The sequence below is a fragment of the Myxocyprinus asiaticus genome, chromosome 5 (assembly GCF_019703515.2).
Source record: "Myxocyprinus asiaticus isolate MX2 ecotype Aquarium Trade chromosome 5, UBuf_Myxa_2, whole genome shotgun sequence".
Classification (NCBI taxonomy): Eukaryota; Metazoa; Chordata; class Actinopteri; order Cypriniformes; family Catostomidae; genus Myxocyprinus; species Myxocyprinus asiaticus.
In genome coordinates this window covers 21,321,011-21,348,971 of record NC_059348.1, presented here as the reverse complement: position 1 = coordinate 21,348,971, position 27,961 = coordinate 21,321,011, and the positions used below count along the sequence as shown (strand labels likewise).

Sequence of the window (27,961 nt, the reverse complement as noted above, 5' to 3'; positions counted from 1 at the left end):
GTTACAATTCAAAGTAAGTTCTTAAATATATTTGTCTTTCTGAATATATTTGCAACTGAATTATCAGAATGTTTGATTCCATCGATGGCTACACGTGAAAAACTGTACAAAAATAGAGATGTATCGAGGAAAGTCATTATATATCCAATGAGTGGCGTGCTTATAGGAGCACTAACCACACAATAGCAATTAACATGAGGATGACAGCCAGAACGCAGATGCTGAAGAAGATGATGTCACTGGTCTCATGAGGTTCACTTTCTTCATCCTCACTCTTGCTGCTTGCTTGCTCTGCGAGACGGGCCAGTTCATTGAGTCTGATCCGCTCCTCCACTGAGATGATGTTGACCATGGCCACTTTCCTCTGAGCATCACACTGCACCTCATATTCCTGAATATTCTGCTGCTTTCCATCAGAGAAGTCAATATAGAGCGAGTTCACAAGCATGGTGATGTTTTGACGTTTCTGCAGAGGATCACATTGGATAGATATTTGTAAAGACTTAAACATCAACAGGGAACTATTTTAATCCCAATTTATCTCAGACTTCTTGTATTATGTTTTTTGACGTGTCAAAATTTACATGAACAAAACCATATTTAAAGGGGTAGTTCACCCAAAAATGAAAATCCTCTCATCATTTACTCATGCCATGCCATGTGTATGACTTTCTTCTAAAGAACAACATTTTTTAGAAGAATATTTCAGCTCTGTAGGTACAATGCAAGTGAATGATGACCAGAACTTTGAAGCTCCAAAAAGCACATAAATGCTGTATAAAAGTAATTCATACAACTCCAGAGGTTAAATCCATGTCTTTAGACGCAATATGATAGGTGTGGGTGAGAATCATATTAATATTTAAGTCTTTTTTTTATTTTTTTATTTTTTACTATAAATCTCCACTTTCACTTTCTTCTACTGGTTGGGGTTGGTCAAAGGTGGAGATTTATAGTAAAAAAGGACTTAAATATTGATCTGTTTCTCACCCACACCTATCATATCTCTTCTGAAGATACTCACTAAGCACTTTATTAGAAACAATGTGGTTCTAATAAAGTGCCCGATGTGGTCTTCTGCTGTTGTAGCCCATCCTCAAAGTTCATCGTGTTGTGCATTCTGAAATGCTATTCTACTCACAACAATTGTACAGAGCGGTTATCTGAGTTACCGTAGCCTTTCTGTCAGCTCGAACCAGTCTGGCCATTCTCCGTTGATCTCTCTCATCACATTTTTTCCCCATTCTGATGGTTGATGTGAACATTAACTGAAGCTCCAGACCCATATCTGCATGATTTTGTGTGTTGAACTGCTGCCACACGATTGGCTGATTAGATAATCACATGAATAAGTAGGTGTACAGGTGTTCGTAATAAAGTGCTCTATGAGTGTATGTATAAAACCACTGGAGTCATACGGATTACTTTTATGCTGCCTTTATGTGCTTTTTGAGCTTCAAAGTTCTGGCCACCATTCACTTGCATTGTATGGACCAACAGAGCTGAGATATTCTAAAAATCTTCATTTGTGTAAGAAAGAAAGTCATGCACATTGGGATGGCATGAGGGTGAGTAAATGATGAGAGAATTTAAATTTTTAGGTGAACTGTGTCAACATGAAATCAAAATTGTCTCAGTTTACTCTTTCAATGCGTGGTCTTGGTCTTATTGTGATATGAGAAAAAACTGTTGTCTTTGTAATCTTTTATTAAATGTAATAAGTCCTCCACCTCTGAAGTAACTTTCTTTTTTTGACTGACGTAACCAAGCGCTTGCATTTTTCAACCCCTCCCATCAACTTACCTGTCGCCCGCATTCAAGTCTTTCTCCATCTGGGTATGGAATGTTAACTTTTCATGATCTAATCTATTCCCAGTGGATAAAACCAAGTCCTGCCCTTAGTGCCGTACATATTTCCAAACATATTCTGTTACTCTTAAAAATGTCGCATTGTGGAAGTAAAATGGGTTGGGAATCATGGCCTGGGGGGCTAGGAGGGGCATTGCCCCATCTAGGTTTTCCTTGAATGCCCCCGCCCAATCGGAAAGCAAAATGACCAAGGGAGAACTGTCAGATGAAGAGAGAACCTATTGCCCACCATAAAAGTAGATATGCCCCTCCAAAGATCATATCCTAGGCCCCCTGCAAATTCTTTTTTATTTTAACTTTAAATGTAAATTGTTGAAATGTCTCTTTATCTCGTATACCTGTCCTGCAGTTCCACAATTTACAAAGCGGGCAAGAATTTTGTATGATGTTTCAGTCAGCTGGGCAGAACAGGATGGATTCCCCAGATAAATGCTCTCACGGTCCAGCTGAGTCAAAGCTTGTCTGGAGATCTGAATTTGAAACTCAGTTCTGGTGCAGCTCACATTAACTGGCACCACTGTGACACACAAAGACAACAACAAAACAGCTGCTTTTATTTAATGTTGTGTCGCTTTCAAATGAGTACAGTGAAACAGTCCACATCATTTTAATTCACATTTTGAAGGATGAATTCAAACTATGCTGTGTGAGCACTCACCTCCTATATATGAGGCCGTGAATCCCTTAAAGGCAAAGTTTCGATCAGTGTTAAGCACAATCAACAATTTATTTCCCTTGGAGGTCAAAGATGGGGGCTGCTCACTGCCACACCAATGTCCCAGCAGAGTATCTGCCTCACTGTCCCCATCATACACTGCCACAGAGTCATAATCGCACATGTTGGTCAGGCTGTTCCGATCCTCAAGTTCTAGAAAGGGGAAAAATAACTTAATCCTGTAGCCAGCTTCAAGAGTAAGAGTCCAATGGCAGTTGATGTTGTTGGGGTAGATGTCTGGGTAGTGAGGGCTAGTGAAGTTTCCGCCGATAGTTTTAAGAACTTGCTGGCACTCTCCTTTCAAAACAGCAACAACAAAAAGGATTTTTAAAAAGGTATTTAAACTTCAAGATTGTATTAAAGTGTAGGTTTTGCCTGACAACTGCATGTCTCACCTGAATAGTAATAGGCTTTAAAACCTCTCCCCCCAATGTTGAAATCAGACTTGAAGACCACCAGCAGTTGGTTTGATGTGGTGATGGTGTTGGGAGGTTTCTCACTACCGCAGTAGTTGCCCAGGTGACGATGTTTAACAGTTGGGCCATCAAAAAGAGCTACATAGTCAAAGTTGCACCCCTCGTTGTTTTCCAACTGAAAGTCGAGAAACACTAGGCTCACGACACTCTGATTAGACACATGTACAGTCCAGGAGCAGTCAGCATTGTTGCTGTACTCTAGTGGATAACCTGGGCTTGAGATAACCCCCGAAAGACCAGTCAAAACACCACCACATGTATCTGAGTAAGAAAGAGTTACAAGTTTACCTTGTACGTTGGAGTGGAAAGCTACATTGTGATCTATTTGTTGATTTAAAGGAATGTTCTGAGTTTAAACAAGTTAAAGGAATGATCTGGGTTCAATAAAAGTTACATTTGATCGACAGCATTTCATCCTGTATTGATTATGTTGATTACCAAAAAAATAATTTCAACTCGTCCCATGTTTATTTAAAAAAGAAGCAAAAATTGGCACTTTCAATAGAAGTGAATGGGGCCAGTCCATAAACAATAAAATGCATACCGTTTCAAAAGCATATAGACACAAGACGTGAACATTATAGATGTTAACATGGTTTTAGTGTCATAAAATTGCTTAGTAATTTCATCCGTGTAAAGTTATAGCCAATATTACAACTTCATTGTCATGATGACGTAACGCTGGTAAACCCCTGTATTCTGGTAAACGCTGTAACACTTGTAAATCCCTGATTTTATCACACTAAAATCATGTTAAGATGTATAATGTTTACATCTTGTGCTATACTAAGTGTGTATTTTAACGTTTATGGACTGGCCCCATTCACTTCCATTGTAAATGCCTTACTGTAATTGCGATTTTTGCTTTAAATTATTATATATATTTTTTAAATAAATAATTGAGGAATGAGATGAAACTGTCTTTGGTCAATCAACATTGTGCCACAAATGCATTTGGTTGAGCTTAACTTGTACTGAACCTGGAACATTCTCTATTGACACCACCTGTGGCTTGCAGATGAAACAAAAAATGTGTTTGAAGTAATGCACTTACAATAGAAGTCTATGGGGCAAGACATTCTGTAGGGTTTAAAAGCAGAAATGTGAAACTTGTATATTTAAACAAATGTTTATATTCATACAAAATATGAATTATTTACGTAGTAAACTTCTCTAAATCATTTTTGCAATGTGGCTACAGTTCTAGGTGAAAAGTTACTACATATACTATACATATGCACCAATCAGCCACAACATTAAAACCACCTGCCTAATATTGTGTAGGTCCCCCTCGTGCCGCCAAAACAGCGGCAACCCATATCTCAGAATACCATTCTGAGATGCTATTCTTCTCACCACAATTGTACAGAACGGTTATCTGAGTTACTGGTTCAAACTGACAAAGTCTACGGTAACTCAGATAACTGCTCTGTACAACTGTGGTGAGAAAGCTATTCTGAGATGCAGGCTGGTGCTGTTTTGGCAGCATGTGGGGGACCTACACAATATTAGGCAGGTGGTTTTAATGTTGTGGCTGATCAGTGTATAGAACACTATGGTTCTAATAAAGTGCCCGACGTGGTCCTCTGCTGTTGTAGCCCATCCGCCTCAAGGATTGACATATTGTGTATTCTGAAATGCTATTCTGCTCACTACAATTGTACAGAGCGGTTATCTGAGTTACCGTAGGCTTTCTGTCATCTCATACCAGTCTGGCCATTCTCCGTTGACCTCTCAAATCAACAAGGCATTTCTGTCTGCAGAACTGTAACTGGATGTTTTTTGCACCATTCTGAGTAAACTCTAGAGACTGTTGTGTGTGAGAATCCCAGGAGATCAGCAGTTACAGAAATACTCAAACCAGCCCACCTGGCACCAACAATCAAGCCACGGTCGAAATCACTGAGATCACATTTGTCCCCATTCTGATGGTTGATGTGAACCTTAACTTAAGCTCCTGACCTATATCTGAATGATTTTATGCACTGCACTGCTGCCACATGATTAGATAATCGCATGAATAAGTACTGTAAGTGTCCTAATAAAGTGTTCGGTGAGTATAGACTGGCTTTGCATGGTAAATGACAGGAGTTGCATATAGCCCAGTCAAGGTTAGTAAGCAATTTTATCCCTACATATATGTCATTGTAAATTATGTTTTATGTAGCAATTCTTTCGAAGTAGTGTGCATTTCAACATTTATCCTGGTGCAGTGCCTTGCCCCATAGATTTCAATTGTGAGTGTAATAATGTACGCATGATTTTTTGGGGACAAGTCAAAAGTATTGTCAATGGTAATCGACAGCCTGCCACAGATCCTGTCAATACAGTTTAACTTTCATTGAACCTGGAACATTCCTTTAAATTCAGATGTCAACAGTACAGCACAATAACAGATTTTTCATTTCCAATGCAGAGACCATATATCAATCATATATGGCACCCCTCACCTTTCCTGTAGCCCACAGAGAAGCCCTTGTGTGCAACATGCCGGTCAGAATGGAAAATGATGGACATAACGTTCCAGGAGGAGCTGAACTGAGGAGGAGACACATCGCCACAGAATTTCCCCAGGAGGTTTCCCTCTTCCTCTGAGATGCCATTATAAATTTTTATGTAGTCATAAGCACAGTCTGTATGATATTCCAGCTCAAAGTGATGGAAGGTCAACAGTACTGATGAGCCCTCTGACACCACTATCAGCCAGGTGCATTCTGTATTATAAGGGTACAGGCCTGGAAAATTAGGACTTGACACGTTGCCACTGCTGGCAGAGAGGATTCCTCCACATTTAACACCTAAACAAAAATGTAATATACATATTTATTCAATTTAAGTAAAGTTCTCTTTGAAAAGCACTGTTCTTTGTACAGCTGCTCTGAAGCAAATTTTTGTGATGAGCGTTATTCAAATAGATTGAATTAAGGAAAAGTAATGGCTGTACTAGTTATTTGAATGCTCTTATAAATGCATGCAATATTGACTATGGAATATGGCAGTGGCAATACCATGGTACTTTTCTGAATTGGGTGTCATTTGTGATTACCTGATTCTATCAGACAAGGAGAAACAGGCACAAACACACACACAAATTAAAATATATTGGAATTAGAAAGCTGCTGTAAAGGATCTGAGGTGTTTACAATGTTACAACATTAATAAGGTGTGCACTTTCACCCATGAGATAGGAAGCAGTCCTACCTTTCTTGGAGATGACCTTCCCAGCAATGAACAGAACATGAATGAAAACAATCATCCTTAAAACCATGTTTCCTATAGTTTGCAATATTTAAGTTCTTCTGAACATATTGTTTTGCAGATGGTTCAGAGAGCAGGAGCAACATGAACACTCTGAAAGAATGTTCTTCATTCTTCGGCCTCTATGGAGCAATTGGATAGGTGGACCACTCTTTGGCTCCTCATCTAAATTTTAATGAGGACTATCAAATGCACACAGGTGGCTTGTCAAGACACTGTTTGGAGAGAAAGGCATGAAAAGTTAATGAGTGTATCATGATGCACATGAAACAACCGGTGTGTTTTGAGTCGATAAGAGGAAGGGACACGTGGATGACTACATGTATTACAAGCAGTCTGAACACTGCTGATGTCTGACAGTTTCAAACTAGACTCATTAAGTCTAGAGGTAAAGGATGCTATTATTATACACCATTCAGCAATGCAAAGTGACTGTATGAAAGTTTGCACTCTAGGCTTTGGATTTTGATGATGAGTTTTTAAACAAGTAAGGGAGGTTTATTCTAATTTCTAAACTTGTATCAGATTCTCTATAAAATATCACCCCTAACATCTAATCTTAAAGGGTTAGTTCACCCACAAATTATAATTCTCTCATCTTTTACTCACCCTCATGCCATCCCAGATCTGTATGACTTTCTTCTGCTGAACACAAATGAAGATTTTTAGAAGAATGTCTCAGCTCTGAAGGTCCATTGAACGCAAGTGAATGGAGGAGGCCAAACTTTGAAGCTCAGAAAACGAGATAAAGTCAGCATAAAGGCAATACATAAGACTCAAGTGGTTTAATCAATGTCTTCTGAAGTGATCCAGTTGCTTTTGGGTGAGAACAGACCAAAATATAACTCCTTTTTCACTGGACATCTTCACAGCAGTCTCCTTGGCGATCATGATTTCAAGCTCAATTACACTTCCTATGGTGCCACCTAGCGCTCTGCGCATACGTCAAGCACTTGGAAGTGTAATCGAACTTGAAATCATGATGGCCAAGGAAACTGCCGTCAAGATGTCCATTGAAAAAAGAAATTATATTTTTGTCCATTCTCACCCAAAACCAACTGGATCACTTCAGAAGACACTAATTAAACCACTGGAGTCTTATCGATTACCTTATTATATTTTATTATTATTCTTATATTATTCTATAACATTTGCTCCTTGGATTCTTGGGCAGTTTTGTGTGCCATCCAATTATGTCAAATACTCAAATATATATATATCAGAGCAATTTAATTACGGGCCCCCGCATTTTGAATTTCAGGGGCATTATCATCTCTGGTGGCCTCTGTTAATTTCAGACCCTAGCTGAATCCAAACACTGACATTGAGAAGAACACATCCCCCCATATTCAGATTAGTGCTTGATAATAAGGTTTTTAAATTAATAATTCTAAAATGTATATTTTGTCCTCTCCAGTCTTGAATATTTGGTTACATGTGTGGCTAAACTTCCTTTCAAGGCAAGTCATTCCACTTGGCGGGCAATTTGGGCATGCTCCCAGGAGGCTTGAGGGTTTCTCATTTCCTAAATAGGGAACAATTTAGGAAATGAGGATGGAGGAAGCTTGCCAAAGATGCTTGAGCGAGGAAATACAGGAGCTTCCTATGTGGAAGATTTTTGGTCGAAGCACCTGACACACTTATTAATTCTCCTCCCCCTTCACATATGACACAACGGTTTTAATTTGTTTAACCTTTGCCATTTAAATAAACAATAAATGGCACATACTTCAACAGTGAATCTTGAATTATTTGGATTTATTATGAATATATTTATAAATAATGTTTCAAAAACATAAGGGCAAGCGCGCCAAGGTACTGCAGCTGCGCAAAAACACGCTCTGAAGTCACGTTTGAATGAGCAGGACATCTCATTTTACAAAGCCGTCTTGCTTCAATTCCTCTGTTCTCGTTTCTTAAGAGGGTGGAGCAAGGAAACGAGGAAGGGAAGCAAGGAAAGGAAATGAGGATGCGCAATTTCAAAAATGAGAAGCACCCCTTAAGTGCAACAGTGCCCATCCACCTTTTCAGCTGTCTGGGTTCCAGAAGTATTTTTCGACATTCATTTTTTCCATAAGCTATTCATAAAAAGCTTCATAAAAGAGTTGTAAGTCATGAACCAAACAACCTGCTCTGAGGTGAATCAAAATATTAAAAACTTTGATTTGAAGCAAAAAAGTATTTGAAAATCATTCAAAAAGACAAAGGTGCAAGACTGTGTACTTACCATTTTTCACAAGGGCATGAACTACAATCCCATGAAGCATTGGGAGTAATCAAATGTAAGCAAATACAAAACGATGGAAATATACAAAACTATTGATTTTAGGTAGTTGAAACAGTATAGAAACAAATATAGAAAAATTTTATGGCAAAATATTCCAATATATATTCATATACTTTATAAAAGTAGTTTGAGAGTGTTGGGAGACTGTAAGGAGAGTGTAGGGAGTCACAGTGCGACATGGAAGCGGGGGTCGCTGCTGGACTTGTCCGGCAGGCATTCTTAGCCGCAGTTCTCTTATTGGTGGATGTTTCTGCTTAATCATGGGTAGTGTAGTTGTTCACGAGGAATTCTGCTATTAAACAAGATTTTTAAACAATAAAGTTGAAATAACATTCACTGATGGCTTCAACAAAGGCATATACCATTAATGAACAACCTCATAGCTCATGGTAGGTCTGTCTTTAAAGTTATCGTTGAAAATCAATTTGTCTATAGAGAAAAATGAATGGGATTTTTACTTCTGGACCCTGTCTGTTGTGCTCTATTTTCTATGGATACAAGCGGCATACAAGTACAGATTCTGTCTGCTTGAATGTGGAAAGACTAGAATTGACAAAAAGTTTGTCAACACGCTTACATCACGTGAGAAGCAGCATGAACTGATTCTTCTCATGGACGTGCATTTGAGAGTGTCCTGAAGTAAACAATTATAGTGAAAAGGACTTAAATATGGATCTGTTTCTCACCCAAAGCAATCATATCGCTTTAGAAGACATTAATTTAACCACCGGGGTTGTATGGATTACTTTACTATGATTGTCTGTGCTTTTTGGAGCTTTAAAGTGCTAATCACCATTCACTTGCACTTTATGGACCTACAGAGCTGAGATATTCTTCTAAAAATCTTCATTTGTGTTCTGCAGAAGAAAGAAAGTCATATACATCTGGGATGGCATGAGAGTGATTAATTGATGAGAGAATTGTAATTTTTGAGTGAACTATCCCTTTAATGCATAAACAGCTTCAGATTCCAAACTACACACATGCAATGACCATTATTATCCAACAGCTGGCAGTGAAACGCAATGTCTGTCAATGTGCATTCATTGTATCCTCAGAAGACAGATTTACCCATGTGTTGGGAACACAGAAAAGGCAGCATCAAGAGCTTAGGATGGACAGGTAATAGAACAGTCCAATCGATGGGTCTTGACCAAAGGAAATATAGTCAAAATGTGTCATTGCCTGCAGTTCCACCGTGGTTATTTCCTACACCCTGCACTGACACGCATCTACTAGAACAAATAAAAGAAAATAAAGACTTGCCAGATGATTGTATAGTTAGCCAGTATATTAAACAAACATAGAGCAATATGGTAGACATACAAATGGATCAAAAGACCCAGAATCTGAAAAAACAGGAGCAGCTGTGTTTGTACTTAAATATCAGGTATCTATAAGGAAGAGAGCACCAGACAACTGAATGGTATTTACAGTTGAGTTGGTTGCAATTCATCTGGCTCTCCAGTGTGTGGAGGAAGTAAGCTTTGAGAAGGTAGTCATTTGCACAGACTCTCTGGGCAGCCCTGAAAAGTCTGCAATCTGCACATTCTGCACATTCTGATTGTAGACAAGACATAATATATGAAATGTTGCAGCTGCATACATGAAACTGCGTAATCAAGGAAAACTCATTAGCTTTCTCTGGGTTCCTGCACATGTAGGAGTAGAAGGTAATGAGATGGTGGGACAACTAGCAAAAAACGAATTAAAATGCAATATTGTAGAACTCATAAATACATATGAGCAAATCAGAAGCCAAGGCCAGAAGCTAAGCCACTTATTCGTAAAGCTGCTAATAGTATCTGGCAGAAGCTTTGCGATAGAGAAATTAAGGAGAACACTTATATAAGATACAGGAAAATGTGGGTACAGGAGGAGTAATTACAGCTTTATTAAGAAGAAGAGAAGAATCAATAATTATGCATAGGTCACACTGGACTAAATGGAAATGTATATAAAATAAAAAAGCACCATACTGGGTTATGCAGTCATTGTGATGAAGTAGAGGCAGTTGAACATGTCATACTACATTGTACAGCCTACAACAATGAAATACAAGTATTGCACTCAAAATTGCAGGCAAATTGTAATATAAAATACTCTTAATATAAAGTAAGAGTTGTCCTTCCACGTCGCTGTTCCACACTCCAGTTCAGTTGGTGGCGGTAATGCACCAAAAGCTGATATGCCAACCCCCAATAATCAGAAGAAGAAGAAGACCCATGTAAACATGTCCGCCTCATGAGTGCAACGAGAAAATGTCATTACGACGAGCATCGTTTTGTTCTATACTTTATTAGCGAAACGGTTCATTTTGAATATCTGTTATATATTTTGGTAAGATGTTTAACGCATCAGTGCAAAGGATAAGGGCATCGGCTCCCAAAAAAAAAAAAAAAAAAAAAAAAAAAAAAAATGCAAATCTAAAGACTGTGTTCTTAATTTGAGTCCTAATGAATATCGCTGCTTGTCAACCAGCCAGTGCTTATCCGGGAAGGTTCTTCCGAGGAAAAAGCCTCGAGTGGTTCATGAAACAGCCGGACTGGAGCCCATCACGTATGCCGACAGGATGCACTTTGTTCCTGGATTGCAAAGCCGAAGTTTCCTGAATGGGAATGTAGATGGCAGGAACTCAATCACTATCAGTCACCTAAACTAGAAGACAAGCCCTGTTACATGTTCAATCAGAGGACTAATGTACTGGAAGGTCTTGATAATGTTTATTTATATTTTTGAGATGTGTGTGGACATGTTTACTAAATTCCGTCATTGTCTCATAATACTTAAAGGTGCAGTATGTAATATATTTACTGTACTAAATCATGAAATGATCATAACATGTTATCAGAGATTTAGGAAACATGCTAAGTTGAAATACTGGCTTCTCCGAAAACAATGCTACGGCAGTATATTTGACTTTGAAGTTTCCATTCCGGGCCGGAATTTCTGTTTATGTTTTGGCCTGTGTGATCCCGCCCACTGTCCACTCACCAATAGTATTTCGACACCCCGGGTTGCCAGATATGAAACAAGTTAGCGGGCAAACACAACGTGCTGCTGCCATGGAAGTCAGCAATACATATAGCTAACATTAACAGAGATATAAAAAATCCACATGAGCTGGTTATAATTTGCAAACAATAAAAACATTGCAAACGTATACATTAGCTGATCAACTTACAGTGTAAAACTCGTCGCATGCCATTGTCAGTTTGCTCGTTCCTGTTGCGTGTCCTCAACCTGGCAACGCACTTGAGCTTCGACTCTGGGGAGGAGGGGGCGGGGGAGACAACTCTCTCCAATATTTTGAATTTGGACTGCAGTACCTATTTTAAATGCTTGACGTCAGTGTTACAGATTGCGCCTTTAAAGCTTTCAGCTAAGATTCTAACAATAAATTGCACTTATATAATTAAGATAATTCATGTTCATAGTTGCAACTTGCAATAAAAATGTAGTTATATATATGCTTATTTAATTTTGTCTCTTTAATTGGTTTAATTTTTCTATTGAACTCCCTTATAACTCTTAAATTTTAATTAATTTTATAATTAAAGGTGCTATATATAGGATTGACAACAAGCGATCTCTGTGCGTGTGGTGTTTCATACACAGCTAAACTGAATATTCACATTAGACAAGGACATCATTTTAGTGTCAGGTTTCTTTTCAGCTTCACTCTCCCAGAGAATAAAGTGCAGCATTAAAAGAGGTTGATGGCAATTCGTTTTTTGCTTGTTTCATATGCACTCAACATTCGCCCACACCTTCTGTGTTCGCATGTGTTTTGCTGTGCAAAGGTAAAAGTGCCTTAAAGGTGCTACATGTAAGATTGACAACAAGCGTTTGAAATGGGTATCCAAATTCAAAATATTGGAGAGTTAAGCTCATGTGGGTTGCAAGAATTAGCCAACTCAGCATCCATTTTAAAGGATTTCTGGGCTTTAAGCTGTCTCCATCTTCCAAAGGCATCTCCAATATTTATCCTTGTTTTACTACGCCTCTGGTCATGGTGGTTTTAGATGGATGGCGAGGTTTTTATGTCAGGTGGAATCTGTTATCTCTGATCCAGTTTGTTTGCTGGCTTCCATGGCTGCAGCACGCAGTGTTTGTTTAAATCTGGCAACCCGGGGTGTCGAAATACTGTTGGTGAGTGAGCAGTGGGTGGGATCACACAGGCCAAAACATTAACAGAAATAAGTCGAATATACTGCTGTAGCACTGTTATCGGAGAAGCCAGTATTTCAACTTAGCATGTTTCCTAATTATCTAATGACATATTATGGTCATTTTATGATTTAGTACAGTAAAAATATTACATGTAGCACCTTCAATTTTTATTTTAACATCACAGTGAACACTTCAAAGCTCAAACAGTACTGATTTTAATTTAGTAAAGATACAATTACACTGTTTAATCATTATTTATTGTGTCAAATTATTTTGTCATTACCTTTCTGCAAATAAAAGGAAGAAAGGGAGAATAAAACCCTGTAAGGGTTCTTCCATTCGGCAACAAACGGGATGCAATTTATGTTTACATAAATGATAGTTACTGAAGTGAAAATTATATATATGCTACTGCATAAATACAATGAAATTAACTAATATTGGCCACTATTAGACAGATAGTATTGATAAAGTAAGGGTCACTGCCTCAGGAAACATATCGCATTTGACGTGAAACTGGTCAATTGTAATATTATACTAACTTATAATATCACAGAGGCATACTTTATCTAGCAAGATGAATCAAAATAATTACATGTATAAATATATACCGTACAGTCGGAACGGGGACCTTGCTAATCCACTTGTGGTCAGCTGGGTGTCGATATGTGGTCGATAAAACTTAAAATACACGTTGTTAACCCCCTTCTCCCTATTTACTGGATAAAGCAACAACTCTGTGTCTCAATATTTGATGTATATTGTCCAGTGTCATCTGCAGAACCTCCTGTAAATAACGTGTGTAAAAAGTAACTTCCCCACAGTCATCTTGAAGCGAGATTCAGTCACCAATCAGAGAAGTTGCAGTTACCATGGAAATAAACGGATTTCCCCACACTTAAATTTGCATCCAGAATCTATAATTTTTTATACAGTATATTTAGGCTGTTTGAATATATTGTTCAAAACTTCTATGTCGTATTTTTATACTAGTCAATAGCTACATATTGAATAGTTTTTTATTATTACTTATTAGATTATAACACATATATTCACAATGATCACAATTCAGGGATTTTCCACGGACCACCTGGCTTTTGGAAAAGGATCCCTAGGGGTCCGCGGACCCCCGTTTGAGAAACGCTGCATTAGAACAACCTTTTTCATTAAATAAATATTTCCCTCAATGAAAAACCTTGGCTTCCATACTTTTTTGCATACACTTCAACAACTCCTGTGTTTTATCTGAATTTTCTGATTATTTGATTATATTAAAGGGTTGTGATGAGGCATTTCATCTGAAAATGGTAAAATCTTTTGATTTTCATTACTGTACTGCACAACAACCACTTTATAACTAGTAACCCCTAAAAAACCAAAATAAATAAATAAATAAATTCTAGAGCAAATAGTTTTCCTTAAAATGTATGTCCTCATATAGGGACAGTGGGATTAAGTTGTGAAATTTAAAATAAGCTATAGAAATTCTTATTTATTAATCTAATTATTATCTTTCTAGAGTGTTAGTTATTCATGTTTTTGAGACGTTACAGACAGTACAGCGGATTTTCTGTAAAGCTGCTTCGGAACAATTTGTATTGGGAAAAGCACAAACAAAAAACTATACAAATACAAATTATTTGACTTGATTTATCATTTATGTTCTCTCTTTGCACTGTCAAACAAAAAAGTGATAGCCAGTGCTGAAGCATTTTTAACAATCAGAAATTAACTTAATCAGATTAATCGCTCAAATATAAAAAATGGGATAACGGATGAAACTAGAGACACTAATTAGAGTTGCACCGATACTATGTAGTACTCATATTGGGCCGATACTGGGGGGGGTAAATACTCGTACTCAGTATTGGTGTCATCATTTCCAAGTGCGAGTACATTAATATGATGACGTGATTGCACATGTGTGCATAGTGCTTCTGAGACCAGTTTGAAAACATGAGAAACATTTTAATGTGTTTAAACCATTTATATCTAGAACATCAGTTTTTTTATACAAGTAGATTCTATCACGTGCAAGCGCCTTCTCTCTCTCTCTCTCTCTCTCTCTCTCTCCCCCTCCCGTGTGTGTGGGGTGATAGCTCGCATTGCCAAGCACTTGTCAGTCATCTATGATATTTTTTTAACGGATAATTCCAAATGTCATTTTGACAGATAAAAGAAAATAAAAGAAAGAAAAAAATCATTTGAAACTAATGTGTGAGTTTTAATTTAATCCTCCTTCTCTCTCTCTGCACATTTGTGTTTGAGGGAAAGATAAAGAGCGCTTTGATCAGACTCGCACCAGAAACACAGCAACTCCAAAAATCATTTGTTACGTTCAAAAGAAGATGAATGCGTAAGTGAAAAATGGAGATTTATAGTAAAAAATGACATAAATATTGATCTGTTTCTCACCCACATCTATCATATCACTTCAGAAGATTTGGATTAAACCACTGGAGTCATATGGATTACTTTTATGCTGCCTTTATGTACTTTTGGAGCTTCAAAGTTTTGAACACCATTCACTTGCAGTATATGGACCTACAGAGCTGAAATATTCTTATAAAAATCTTCATTTGTGTTCAGCAGAAGAAAGAAAGTCATACACATCTGGGATGGCATGAGGGTGAGTAAACAATGAGAGAAAGGAAAAGCATATAGGCCTATTGTGTTTGTGATGATTAGTTTAGCTAGCAGGAAGCTAAGTGTACAAATTGATTACTTTGACAAATTCTCAAGCATTAATAATAGAATAGTATCAGTTTAGCAAGAAGAGTGTAGCACTAAGATGAAACCACAAAAACCTCAATTAGAAGTTGCATATAGTGTTCTGATTATGATTAAATTATCATTTAGTTATTGAGAGGGGAGGATAGAGCAGTTTGTAGTCCAGGACAAGCAAGTTTAACCACAGGTAGATGGTCATATATCGCTAGTATACCGTGTAGATTACATTTGAAACAATAATGCAGTGCTACCATGAAAGACTTTTGTCTGTTGGGTACAATGGGGCAAAAGGCTCACAGGGGGTAAAAGGCTCATTTGATTTTATTTTCTCCCCAAACACTAAAATAGGGGTCGGCAACCTATGGCTGGAACACGCTAGCAATCGGTGAGAGAGGAGTAGACTTTTCTTTTTTTTTTTTTTTTTTTTTTTTTTGGAATGCCCAATTCCCAAGGTGCTTTTAAGTCCTTGTGGTCACGTAGTGATTCGCCTCAATCCGGGTGGCGGAGGACGAATCCCAGCTGCCTCCTCATCTGAGACCGTCAACCCGCGCATCTTATCACGTGGCTTGTTGAGCACGTTGCCACGGAGACATAGCGCGTGTGGAGGCTTCACGCCATCCACCGCGGCATCTGCGCCCAATTCACCACGCGCCCCACCAAGAACAAACCACATTATAGTGACCACGAGGAGGTTACCCCATGTGACTCTACCCTCCCTAGCAACCGGGCCAATTTGGTTACTTAGGAGACCTGGCTGGAGTCACTCAGCACACCCTGGGGTTCCAACTAGCAAATTTAGGGGTGGTAGCACCTGCATTCGAATCTACATCTTGATGTAATCCTTCCTTGATCACGCAGGATGTTTTCATGAGCTAAATGGGAGACTAAACAAAAAGTTAAAATGTGACAAGCCTGCAGTATACCCAACAGACTCATGCAGCGCGTGCAAGCCATTCGCGCATCACAAGCCTGCAGCGCTTTCGGTTAATCGCACGAGTAAACGCACCTGCTTTGCTTCAGTCAGGCTGCGCAGATGACAGCCTACAATCCATGTTTCATTTGTTTTCAGAACAACACGTGATGTAATATGGAAAACACCACTATTAAACCTTGAGATGTCCAACACAGCATACAGGTACACCATCCTTAAACCATGGGCACGCTCAAAATTACATTAAATGATTAAAGAGAAAACATAAATCCACACTGTGTGGTTCAAATAGTCTATTCAAAATATAAATTAAACCTGGAAATAAAGTTTTAGGATTTTGCAGGTGCGATTCACCAAAAGGGGCTAAATAGTTGATCGGCTTGCACGCGCAGCACGAGTCTCATCACACTTTAATAGTGTTTAGTCTCCGATTCAGCTGATGAAAACACTGTGTGTTCATGAGGATTACATCAAGATGTAGATTGGAATGCAGGTAACTTCATATAAATAAAATAGCCTGCTCCTCTCTCGCTGTTGATTGCGTGCTAGTTATTACCCCTCTGCGTGATTTTGAAAAACGTATGACATAATATAAGAAATATTTAAGATTCCACACAATTTCTTGATCAGTAATCAAATAAGAAAATTTGTGACATTAACTGTGTTAACTCATTTTGTACAAAAGGACAGGTTTTCTTTCATTAAAGCACTTTCACAAGATGCTCTGTGAAAATTCACATGCAAGATGTTTCACATGCGGGTTTGCAAAACAATTTCACTCAAACTGTTATGCTGACAATATCATTTGTAATGAAAAATAAATGATTAAAATAGAAAAATGAAAAATAGAAACATTTTCACAAGTGGACTCAAACTTCAGAAAATCACATACATGCGCATGGCATCGACACAGCCATTGACCAGGAAAATAAAAAATGGCACTCCATGTCAAAAAGGTTGCCGACCCCTGGACTAAATGGTATCAAAAACTAACACAGGACTTTCCTAAACACCTGTTTGTCACTATACACTGCAAAATTTTCCTCTTCCATGAGATCATTGTGTTTAATGTCTAAAGGTTGATTTTGAGACAATTTGATCTAATATTTAATTATTTTTAAAATGTTGTAAATTTACGTAGCTAATGAATATCCTGGAAATTATGACATTTATCTTGAGACAAAATACGTATTTGTCATTTTCAATTTTGTTCAAGGTGATTATATATATATATATATATATATATATAAAATTCAATAACTGTCCAGTTAAGAGTAGTATTGTGAAAGGATAGCATTTGGGGTAAAAAGCCCCTCTGTTGCATTGGGCTCATATTGATCCAAACACAATGGAGATTAATTTGTTTAGAGAATATTTGAGATGTAATGAAATGTCAAATGTGATTGAAATGAACAAGAAATTATGCCTTTTTGAAGTGGTTATTTTGAATAAGCACTATCTTTATTTGTTACTCAAAAAGCATCTTGGTGTCTTAAAAGTATTTGCATAAGTTGACAAATTGTGCCCTATAACTGTGCCTCTGTACCTACACTATATCAATATGACCCCCCTGGGGCTTTTTACCCCAAGTGAGGGAACCACACTTTTTTTTAAATGTTTTTTTTTTAAATCATTTGATTCAAAATAACCTTTTGTTGTTATTTCTTTTTACACAAATTTTGTTCCATCAGTATTCAATACAAATAAATTAATTTCTTGAGTCCTGATACACTTTGGGACCAGGAATAAAGCTAATTTTCATTTAGGTGTGCCTTTAGCCCTGTTGTACCCTACATCATAAACATGCCCATGTGTGAATCACTCACACTCCCTCACACCATCTACTGTCCTCTCTCACCCAGCGCCGCATAATTGGTTCAACAGCTTCAATGTGGAAGGTGGCATTTGGCCCAGGTCTTGTTGCTCTGATGGTGTGTTGAATTTAATGACGGTCATTAAACACAGGCCAGTCTGCATCCCCAGCAGGGAGCGGCTCAGTAAAGCCTTTATTAATTAATACTGCTCCTGGGAGGTCTGCAATTCATAAAAGCCCCTTTGATATCTCTCAAAGTCTGCCCTTTGGTGGCTGTTTTATCTCCCAACTACTGCTGGCCCTTAACATTTTCCTTTTCACAAAAACCCATTGCACCACCAACATAGAAAGGCCATATTGACATAGACATGAAATCACATTAAGCTTGGTAAGGGATAGGTTTGGTCATTTGGTGAAATGAACTGAGAATGTTCTTATCCTGTTTTACTTATACCATTCCTGCTCTCAAATATCTCAAATAATTAGAATTAAAATAATTTATGTAGGTTTTCAAATAGAGGTCTGCAAAGGAACTGCAGTGGGTCCGTGGAGAAGATAAATAAAAAAATAGTTTTCTTTAAAAAAATAATATTTATAAACTAAAAAAAATAGTATTTAAATAAATATTAAATAATAATCTGTAGAGCATTATTTAATGTAATAATTAGGGCTGTCGATATAACGTGTTAATTCAGTGCAATTAGTTATGTAACCTGACAGACAGAAATGTTCCTCCCCTTCATGTTTTTACGAGTCTCAGTTAGCAGGGGGCAGTCAGCGCGACTCCAGCTGTACAGGCAACGCACAGCTGTAAAGGCAACAAACCACACAGACGGCTCAAGATGAGGATCCCTTCTTGCAATCAAACGCAGCTGGACAGAGTGTAACTCCAAATGCAGGGGTCTTAAGACGTGTTTATCCAAGTTTCAAACGGCATTTAACTTTACACAGCATCCTAAAAATGCTGTGTTTATGACGTGATGCAACCAAAGTGAGACGCCCCAAAAGCATTCCGTCTGATGCATGTGTACATGGATGCGTCCTTAGAAAAACCCTTATGATAAGTTTACCTTGGACAGATTGATGAATGCAGTTGCAAAATGCGGAGTGCTGTGGACTGTTGGCCAATGATAGGCTCATGTTTTATGATATGGAAATAAACCAAACAGTATATTGCTCTCTAAAGCCACTTTTTGTAATGTCTAACCAATGCTTGACACATTTGCCACAATAATGCATTTTAGTTGTCTGAATAATTGCATTAATTATGTAATATTTATACAGTTGAAGTCAGAAGTTTACATACACCTTAGCCAAATACATTTAAACTCAGTTTTTCACAATTCCTGACATTTAATCATAGAAAACATTCCCTGTCTTAGGTCAGTTAGGTTCACTACTTTATTTTAAGATTGTGAAATGTCAGAATAATAGTAGAGAGAATGATTTATTTCTGCTTTTATTTCTTTCATCACATTCCCAGTGGGTCAGAAGTTTACATTCACTTTGTTAGTATTTGGTAGCATTGCCTTTAATTTGTTTAACTTGGGTCAAATGTTTTGGCTAGCCTTCCACAAGCTTCTCACAATAAGTTGCTGGAATTTTGGCCCATTCTTTCAGACAGAACTGGTGTAACGGACTCAGGTTTGTAGGCCTCCTTGTTTGCGCATGCTTTTTCAGTTCTGCCCACAAATTTTCTATCGGATTGAGGTCAGAGCTTTGTGATGGCCACTCCAATACCTTGACTTTGTTGCCTTTAAGCCATTTTGCCATAACTTTGGAGGTATGCTTGGGGTCATTGTCCATTTGGAAGACCCATCTGTGACCTAGCTTTAACTTCCTGACTGATGTGTCTTGAGATGTTGCTTCAATATATCAATATAATTTTCCTTCCTCATGATGCCATCTATTTTGTGAAGTGCACCAGTCCCTCCTGCAGCAAAGCACCCCCACAACATGATGCTGCCACCCCCATGCTTCACAGATGGGATGGTGTTCTTCGGCTTGCAAGCCTCACACTTTTTCCTCTAAACATAAAGATCAGATGTTGATCTGTGATCAAGTTAAATTAATTAATAGGTATATCATGCAATTAATTAGATTCAAAATGTGAATTTATTCAAAGCATTAAAAGTTATCATAAAGTGTTACCGAGAAGCTATCTAGCTTTTAATACTGCCTGCTTTTTAATACTACCCTGGGTCTGCAGTGATTGAAAGCCCCTGATTTTGGCAATTGCACACTGTTTATGAGCTTTTATTTATTTATTTATTTATTTGTAGCCATTCACTCTTGCACAATCTGCTTCACCTGTGTGGATGCCTGGAGGTTTCTCATCCTGAGCTGGGCAAGAGGATTCTTGCTGATAAATACAGTTTGGCAGCTACCTGGAAAAGAGGTGTGTACATATTGGGACACATATGTTTACAGACATTAGCAAGTCTTTCTTTTTGTCTGAGACTAGGTATATACTAGGCGCAGTACCTGCATTTGTGCAAGATGCATTTCTGGATAACATTTGTGATATTAGTCATTGCGATTCCATATTTGCATGCACAAATGTAGCCGCAAAGCAATTTGTACTGCAGACATGATGGCATTTATGGGGAGTTACTATGAAAAACCATCTCTTCGCAGGAGAGGACGTGTTCCAGGTGGTCAGAATGGGCTGCTGTTGAACAGTACGACTCAGAGACTTTCTTCCCCATCGCGCCCACCATTGACCTGCAGTGTACACATGTCTACCAGGAGAAGAACGACACAGGTCAGCCATTTGGTTGTTTTTACAAACACTGCATACATTACAATCAGTCAGCCAAACAATAGGCACATGATCACAGTTGATCACATGTGGTCAGGCAAAACACATAGCTGTTTACACCTAGTGGCTCAAATGCGTCTCCTGTGACCACTTGTGTTCGGATTTCGAGGGTAGGGTCTCTGATTCATGATGACTTACATCAATCACTGTGTTACTGCATATCATTAATCTGCAAAAAAGTCAGAATAAACAAAGAAAGCATGAAAAAATGGCTTAGTGGAGTATCTGTATTAACCGAGCTTCAGATGTGTGTGCTTCATCTGTGTCTCTGCATGTTGATTTCTCGTGCTTTTTTCCTTTTAAAGCCAGTTTAATCTCTTTAAACTCTTGTTTTAGTGCAGTGGTTGATTGACAGGTGAGGGGTTGCACTTCACAGCTGTCTGAGACGCATTCAGGACAGTTTAGCACTTTCACCTGAAATGCAGTGAAGTCATTATAATAGTGGGCAGGGTTTATGTAATGTCAGCCTGTGAATGGAGATATGATGACTAGATTACACTGAAATCTGATCACAATGCGTCCTCGACTATCTCGGGATCAGGACAAGCAGATCAAAACACATTTCGATAACATACATGTTTATATTTGTTAAGATTATGGCAATAAAGAATTATCATTAAAATCATATTAAATGCTTATTTCTCTGCTACCAGGTTTCAGAGAGGACTACCCTTTCCCTCATGCCCACACTCTCTTCCTAATGGAGATGGACAACTCCCCAAAACCTTTCCCTGAAAAGCTCCGTGCTAAGATGGTAATGTTCACCTTTGGGAATGCACTGGCTCGAGCCCAATCACTGTATGGGGTAAGATCCTTGCATGTTTAAAAACATATATATTGACATCTTTCAATATCTTATTACACTTATTCAGAAAATGACAAGTTCTGGATCATCTCTTTGAAGTATTTGTTATTCATTAAATTACTTTTTGAATTTGTGTGTAATAATAATAAAGTAGAGAAAAAGGTTAACAACATTCTGTCCTCTTCCTGCAGAAGGAGCCCAGAGTTCTGGAGAAACCTATTGTGCTAATGGGCACCTCTTCCAGTTTGTGGTGTTCCAACTCAACACGACTGACCTGCAGTCTGACAACGGAGTGAAGAACCTGGCATGTGTGGATGAGGATCAGCCTCTCTATGAGTTTGTCAAAGTTCAGCCGCTAATCAAGAAGAAAGTTGTGCAGGTAAGGACTTAGCTTCTAACAATTTATTTACTTATTTTGATTGTGTGAATGATGGACTAATCTCAAAATTGATTCTTACTGTGTGCATATATAGTATGGGCTGTCTTAATACTACTACAAGGGGTAAACCCTTGTTTCTTTTCGGTTTGTAAATTCGACAAGTAAGCATTAAGATCTTGGAAAGTCCTGAATTACATTTTGTGTGCAATAGTAGACATATGAGATCAGATTCTCTTCGGAATTCAGAAATAGACAGCGTTTAGAATCATGCTTTAGTTTTATCAGCACCACTATCCAAACAAGATCCAATAAAGTCATAAGTAGAATAAGTCATATGTTTAAGGAATAGTTCACCTAAATTCTGTCACCCTGAAAAGTTTGTCAATATCAGGAATTTTGCTCTATTTGAATCATTAAAATAGCTCAAGTTGGTGCTTTTGGCTTATTCCCTGGAAAACATGTTTGCAGATCAGTGACTGTCTCACCTTTTTTTGCCTCTCATGAGTTTGCATCCCTATGAGTTATAAACTTTAGACAACGATGACAGTCGGACCACTGATTTTTTTTGTAATTAATTCACACTGTGTTGGTAGCGTGGTGATTTGGCCTTAATACCTTGGGATGTGAATTAATTTTCAATAATTCAACAATTGGAGTCAGCTTATATCGCGGTTACCACGTGTAGTATGCGGAAAACCTGAAATCTAGTCATAAAAATGGCATTAACTCTAAAATGCAGAATGTCATGGAATTTGACATATTTGGATGAAAATTAATGTTTGAATGCACAATTAATCAAATTAAAATTGTGATATGTCCTATTGTGATAATTAAACTGCAAAAGTCTGTGATTTCATTGAATAAATATATAATCTGCAAGTGATGCACGCTTCAAAATGATTGTGTGAAGCCGGCCTTCATAAACTGAAAACACCTCATCATGATCATCAACTCGCGCTCTTGTGTGTGTGAGATGACAGAGACAGAGAGCACTCTGAAGTGTACAGCACATACAGACTTTGTATTTATTTAATTGATTCATAGCTTTAAGGGGATTAATAATCACACCGGGAGCAAACTGCTTATCTGGAGGTGAGAAACTACTGTCAAAAACACACAGAAACAGCTAAATAAAAGCTTGATTTAAATGTTCGCATGTGATTTTGCTTAAATATTACACTTGGTGGGCACATAAAATGTCCTGGAAATGTCCTGGAAAATTGTGCCTTGAAAAGAGTGGGAACCCTGATTATTTACTCCATAAATAATATCGCTCCAAACTTTCTTCCTTGGAACACAAAAGCCAAAATGTTAGGGCCGAAACATACTCTACCCAAGTATGTGAACGCAGACGTTTCTTGCAACGCAAGCTTGATTACACATGTCTTTGTGTTCTGAAATGGGTCAGACTGCAATTTTTAACACACCACCACCACGCGTTGCATTCTCAACATTGCCGCAAGGGGCGCTAGTTCATGGTGCTTTAATATACTTTTGAATAGTTCACGTTCTACCAAATGAAACACGTTTGTTGCCCAGCTCTTTGCACAATGTGACAATAAATGTATGAAAGAAAAGGATGCAATTTCTTTTTGCTGTGTGTTCTCAATAGGACATGTCTTTAACAAACCACCAAACATAGCAGATGCTGCAGACTCTTTGAGAAATATTGAAAAATACCTTTGAATTCAAAAGCTTCAGGTTGATTGGCTGTGAAAATGGGGCGTGACAGTGAAGCGTTGAGAAAAGTCAAAGGCAGTCGTTAAGTGTGACACCTTTACTCTGTTTTTAATCTGCAAGTGTGGCAGGCTCACTGACTAAGAGGGCAAGATCAGCGAAAACAGTCACGAAGTGTGACACCTCCCACCCAAATCAAGTTGTTCTGAGTTTGCTAGTGTGGAGCCAGCTTTAGTGTGAACTGTCCACTTCTACAATATTTTTCTCTTTCAACTCAATTACTGTAATAGCAGAGCAACAGTTTGAAGAGAATATTGCTGAGCAAGTCAATATATTTACAGCAACTTAACTGAATAATAACACATCCAGTATTAATGGCACATTCGTTTGACGGTTACTGAAGTGTTGAAGTGGTGTGGCGTAGTGGGCTAAAGCACATAACTGGTAAACAGAAGATTGCTGGTTCAATCCCCACAGCCATCACCATTGTGTCCTTGAGCAAAGCACTTAACTCCAGGTTGCTCCAGGGGGATTGTCCCTGTAATAAGTGCACTGTAAGTCGATTTGGATAAAAATGTCTGCCAAATGTATAAATGTAAATGTAACTCTGAGGTTTGTTCCTTCCATGGCAACACAAAAACGCACGTTAAGCATGTTCAACCGGACCAAGCACTCACATTTGCATTCACATACTTGCGTAGAGCATGTCTTGGCTTAAAAGTCTTCATATAGCTTTTTGCCATATAATGCAGGTGAATAGTGACTTCTGGCTGTCCAGCTCCAAAAGGACCAAAAAAAAAAAAAAAAAAAAAAAAAATTGTATGGCGAATATGGTGACTACTGCCTAAGTTGGATGACAATAACATCGAACCTCAGTGGTTCTTCTTGTCTAATGACAAAATGTCATGACAAACCTGCGCTTTGGTAGTCGACATATTTAATTAAGTTATTGACAACGTAAATTGTGGTTTGTTTAATAACACAAGGTAATCATAAAACCTTGTTTTGAGAAAACGACCTCTAAAGATTTCAAACAATTCTCAGAAATATTTGATAGAATTGGAAAATTTATTCAAGCATACATTAAACTGTTTAGACATAAATAACAGTTTAAGTAAAAAATAAATAAATAATGCACACATATTAATATAACACTGTATCTGTACTGTAAGTATATAACAGCAATGCTGGCTCACATAGCATACTTAGAACATATCCATGTACACTTTGGCATGCATCTGCACACACACCTCAGATTTAATGATGGAGTTTGCACTTCCACCGGTTAAAAAACGAATGAGTTGTATCTACTCCGCATCTGTTTTCGCATCTCTGACGTTGATGGTATTACAATTTTTAGCTGTATTCTCTTCTCTATCGTTCATTTTTTCAAGCTAACTCACTATGATTGGATAACTTTCCTAAGGTAAATGAGGGGCACTGATTGGAAGAGAGAACATATATGCAGCGCTCCCATTTGAATTGACAGCAGCTGAAGCAATCTGACACTGCATTTAAAAAAAAAAAAAAAAAAAAAAAACATTTATAGTATTAATTTAATGGTAACACTGACATAATTTGAAAGCTGAGACTTTGCTTGAACAAAAACAATAGAAAACACAAAATTACGTATTTGACCAAATTTCACAACTGCCTTTTGTGACTTATGAATCATTTCATAATCATTTGAGGGAGTGCATTACATATGGCTTTGAGAAAACTTGAAATATAGTACACAAGTCATATCAATTACTTTAACTGTGATTTTATCGTGATTTTCTTTTTTTGTCCTTTTTGGAGCTTAACAGCCCAGAATCACTTTTCACTTTCATTAAATGGAAAAAGCCATGGGAAGACTTTAAGTTGAGCATTTTCTTTAACCTATATGACTGTTGGTTTTGGTGCATGCACTGCAAACACTGTACTCTCTGTTCTAGGTTCCTGCTGGTTTGTAAGGATATATCAGCCTAACAGCTTCAAGAAGTTCCTGGCACTCTACCTCCATGGAGCAGCGTGAACAGCTCTGAGACCAAAGCACCTTTGCCAGAATATAACAACATGTATTATAATATATCATCCAACTCCCATAAATGAAAAATAAATAAGTGTGAATATAACGCCTTACTAGAGATTACTATTCCTTTGCACATCTTGAGTTTTGAGAATATTTACATTTAGCTTCTGCACTTTGCAATATTATTATCAGTGGTCATAACCAATATTGAAAGAAACACTTGCATCATATACATTTATTTGCAGAAGACATATGGAAACAGAAAAAAGAGTGGTATTTTAAAACAGTTTGGTATAAACAGAAAAATAATTTAATCATAAAAATTACACAATTCATTCCTTTTACTTTGTCTTCCAAAGAATATAAACTATATACATTTAAATGGTTAACATAGTACAAATGTAACAGGTCAAGTGTGGCTGTATTGTGACCGACTAGCAAGTGGAAACACAGAAAACGTAAAAAAAGAAACATATCAAAATAGACTAAATTAAATAATTTTTAGCAGAAAGTCTTCAACGGTGACTAAAAGCAAAATGGAAAACATATAAAACTACAATAACACAAAATAACATTAAAAGTCAACGAGCAAAATACAAAACATCCACAGTTATGTGAAAGGGAGCACACACAGGAGCATAATTAGGAAACAATGATTGCAAAGAACATGAATCAGCAGTGAAAAGTCAGCCTGATAGATTATTGGTCCAGTGGAAGTAAATACAGAAAATCTGTCCCTTTATTCACTTCAATCAGACCGTAATTTTTGTTCTATCACTTTAATAAAGTCATCTGAGGTTCCCATGAAAAAGTGGTAAATGACTGACTTTGAACATTTGATTCAGGTAACATCTCCAAATGTCCAACCTGTCAGCACATTAGAAAGGCTTTAGCAGTTAAACTCAATGTTAAATATATAACCAAATCTTGATTTATGTAGCTCATAGTTGATTTTCTTTCCAAGTAGGTGATAGTAGGACAGCAGTTTTTTTTTTTTTTTTTTTTGCCATTCTCTCAGCAGTTCCATTGGTCCATACCTTCAAATCAGCTATAGTCAAAGCCATTTCACTGTACTCACTTTCGAGGAAGCCATTACAGTGTTTTGAGGCTGTTTGGAGATCGGAGACTAGACCTCAAAAAGTCTAATGGAACGTTAAACAGAAATGGTGCATGTCCTCTCCAAAAAGCCAGGTATATTTCACACTAAATCCACAGTGTAGATGTTGTCATGGTCCCATATGTTTGAGATCCACTCAAAAACATGAGGGCTTCCTTAAGGAGCTGGCACCAGGGCAAAATTATCTTTAATGTAGTATTTTAAATAAAATAGAAAATTACTTTATCAAATGACTGTAACATAACAAGGGTGCTCCCAACTCAAACAGGTCCTTCCTGTAAGCTGAGCTCATCCTAAAGTTCTTAGTCACTGATGTTGGCCTTGTTGAAATGAAGAGCATCAACCTCAACCAGAGCTGGTGTAAGATTTGGTTCCCATGGATAGGTGAGACTAAACTTAGACATCACTCTGGTAAATTGGTGGGGTTGGTCCCTGTTCTTTGTGACACCTGCATTTTGTGTCTTGGAGATATCCTTCATCACACACTCATTGTCATTGTCGGTGAGTACTGAAGAAAAATGAAGTTCATTAAAAGACATCCAAACTGCCTTCAAATCTTTCATTTATTGTTTCATATGTAACAATCTTTGCGTGTGTGTGTGTTTTGGGTCTCACATTTTCATTTTGGAAAGAGTGGAGGAAGCTTCCACTCAGTTCACTATCGTCTCTTGGAGTTCCTGACGGGTTACTCATGCCACTCAGATTATTTGGGGAATTCTGACATTTAGAGAATAAACAGCTCACAGTCTTTAATCTTTCAGTCAGAGGCATGTACAAACATGAGCAGACTTGCTTTGCTAGTTTACACATAATTTCAACTGAAATGATAGGTTTAATAATACCTTTGGGAGTCCATCTATGTCACCCGAGCCTGTGAGAAAAAGAGAGAAAATTAG

The 27,961-nt window shown here is 37.7% G+C and overlaps 2 protein-coding genes and 1 pseudogene across 5 annotated transcripts in view; 1 reads left to right on the top strand and 2 right to left on the bottom strand.

Moving 5' to 3' along the window:
* Positions 1 to 156: 156 nt before the first annotated feature.
* On the bottom strand, positions 157 to 6,328 carry cdcp2 (CUB domain containing protein 2). The gene is made up of 6 exons (XM_051698355.1): positions 6,262 to 6,328; positions 5,511 to 5,864; positions 2,980 to 3,321; positions 2,528 to 2,881; positions 2,208 to 2,386; positions 157 to 466 (listed from the first exon to the last, which is right to left on the bottom strand). The coding sequence occupies exons 1-6, from the start codon at positions 6,326 to 6,328 to the stop codon at positions 161 to 163; spliced, it is 1,602 nt and encodes a 533-aa protein (XP_051554315.1). The 3' UTR covers positions 157 to 160.
* A 4,469-nt stretch (positions 6,329 to 10,797) lies between these two features.
* LOC127441264 (39S ribosomal protein L37, mitochondrial-like) lies at positions 10,798 to 26,952 on the top strand (annotated as a pseudogene).
* Positions 26,919 to 27,961, bottom strand: part of ssbp3a (single stranded DNA binding protein 3a) — a 47,795-nt gene continuing 46,752 nt past the window's right edge. For all 4 annotated transcript variants that reach the window (XM_051698429.1, XM_051698428.1, XM_051698432.1 and 1 more), the window contains 3 exons: positions 27,908 to 27,936; positions 27,681 to 27,782; positions 26,919 to 27,573 (listed from right to left, as the gene is read on the bottom strand). In XM_051698429.1, coding sequence (XP_051554389.1) covers positions 27,544 to 27,573; positions 27,681 to 27,782; positions 27,908 to 27,936 — 161 coding nt within the window. In that variant the 3' untranslated portion in view covers positions 26,919 to 27,543. The remainder of the gene's footprint in view (positions 27,574 to 27,680; positions 27,783 to 27,907; positions 27,937 to 27,961) is intronic.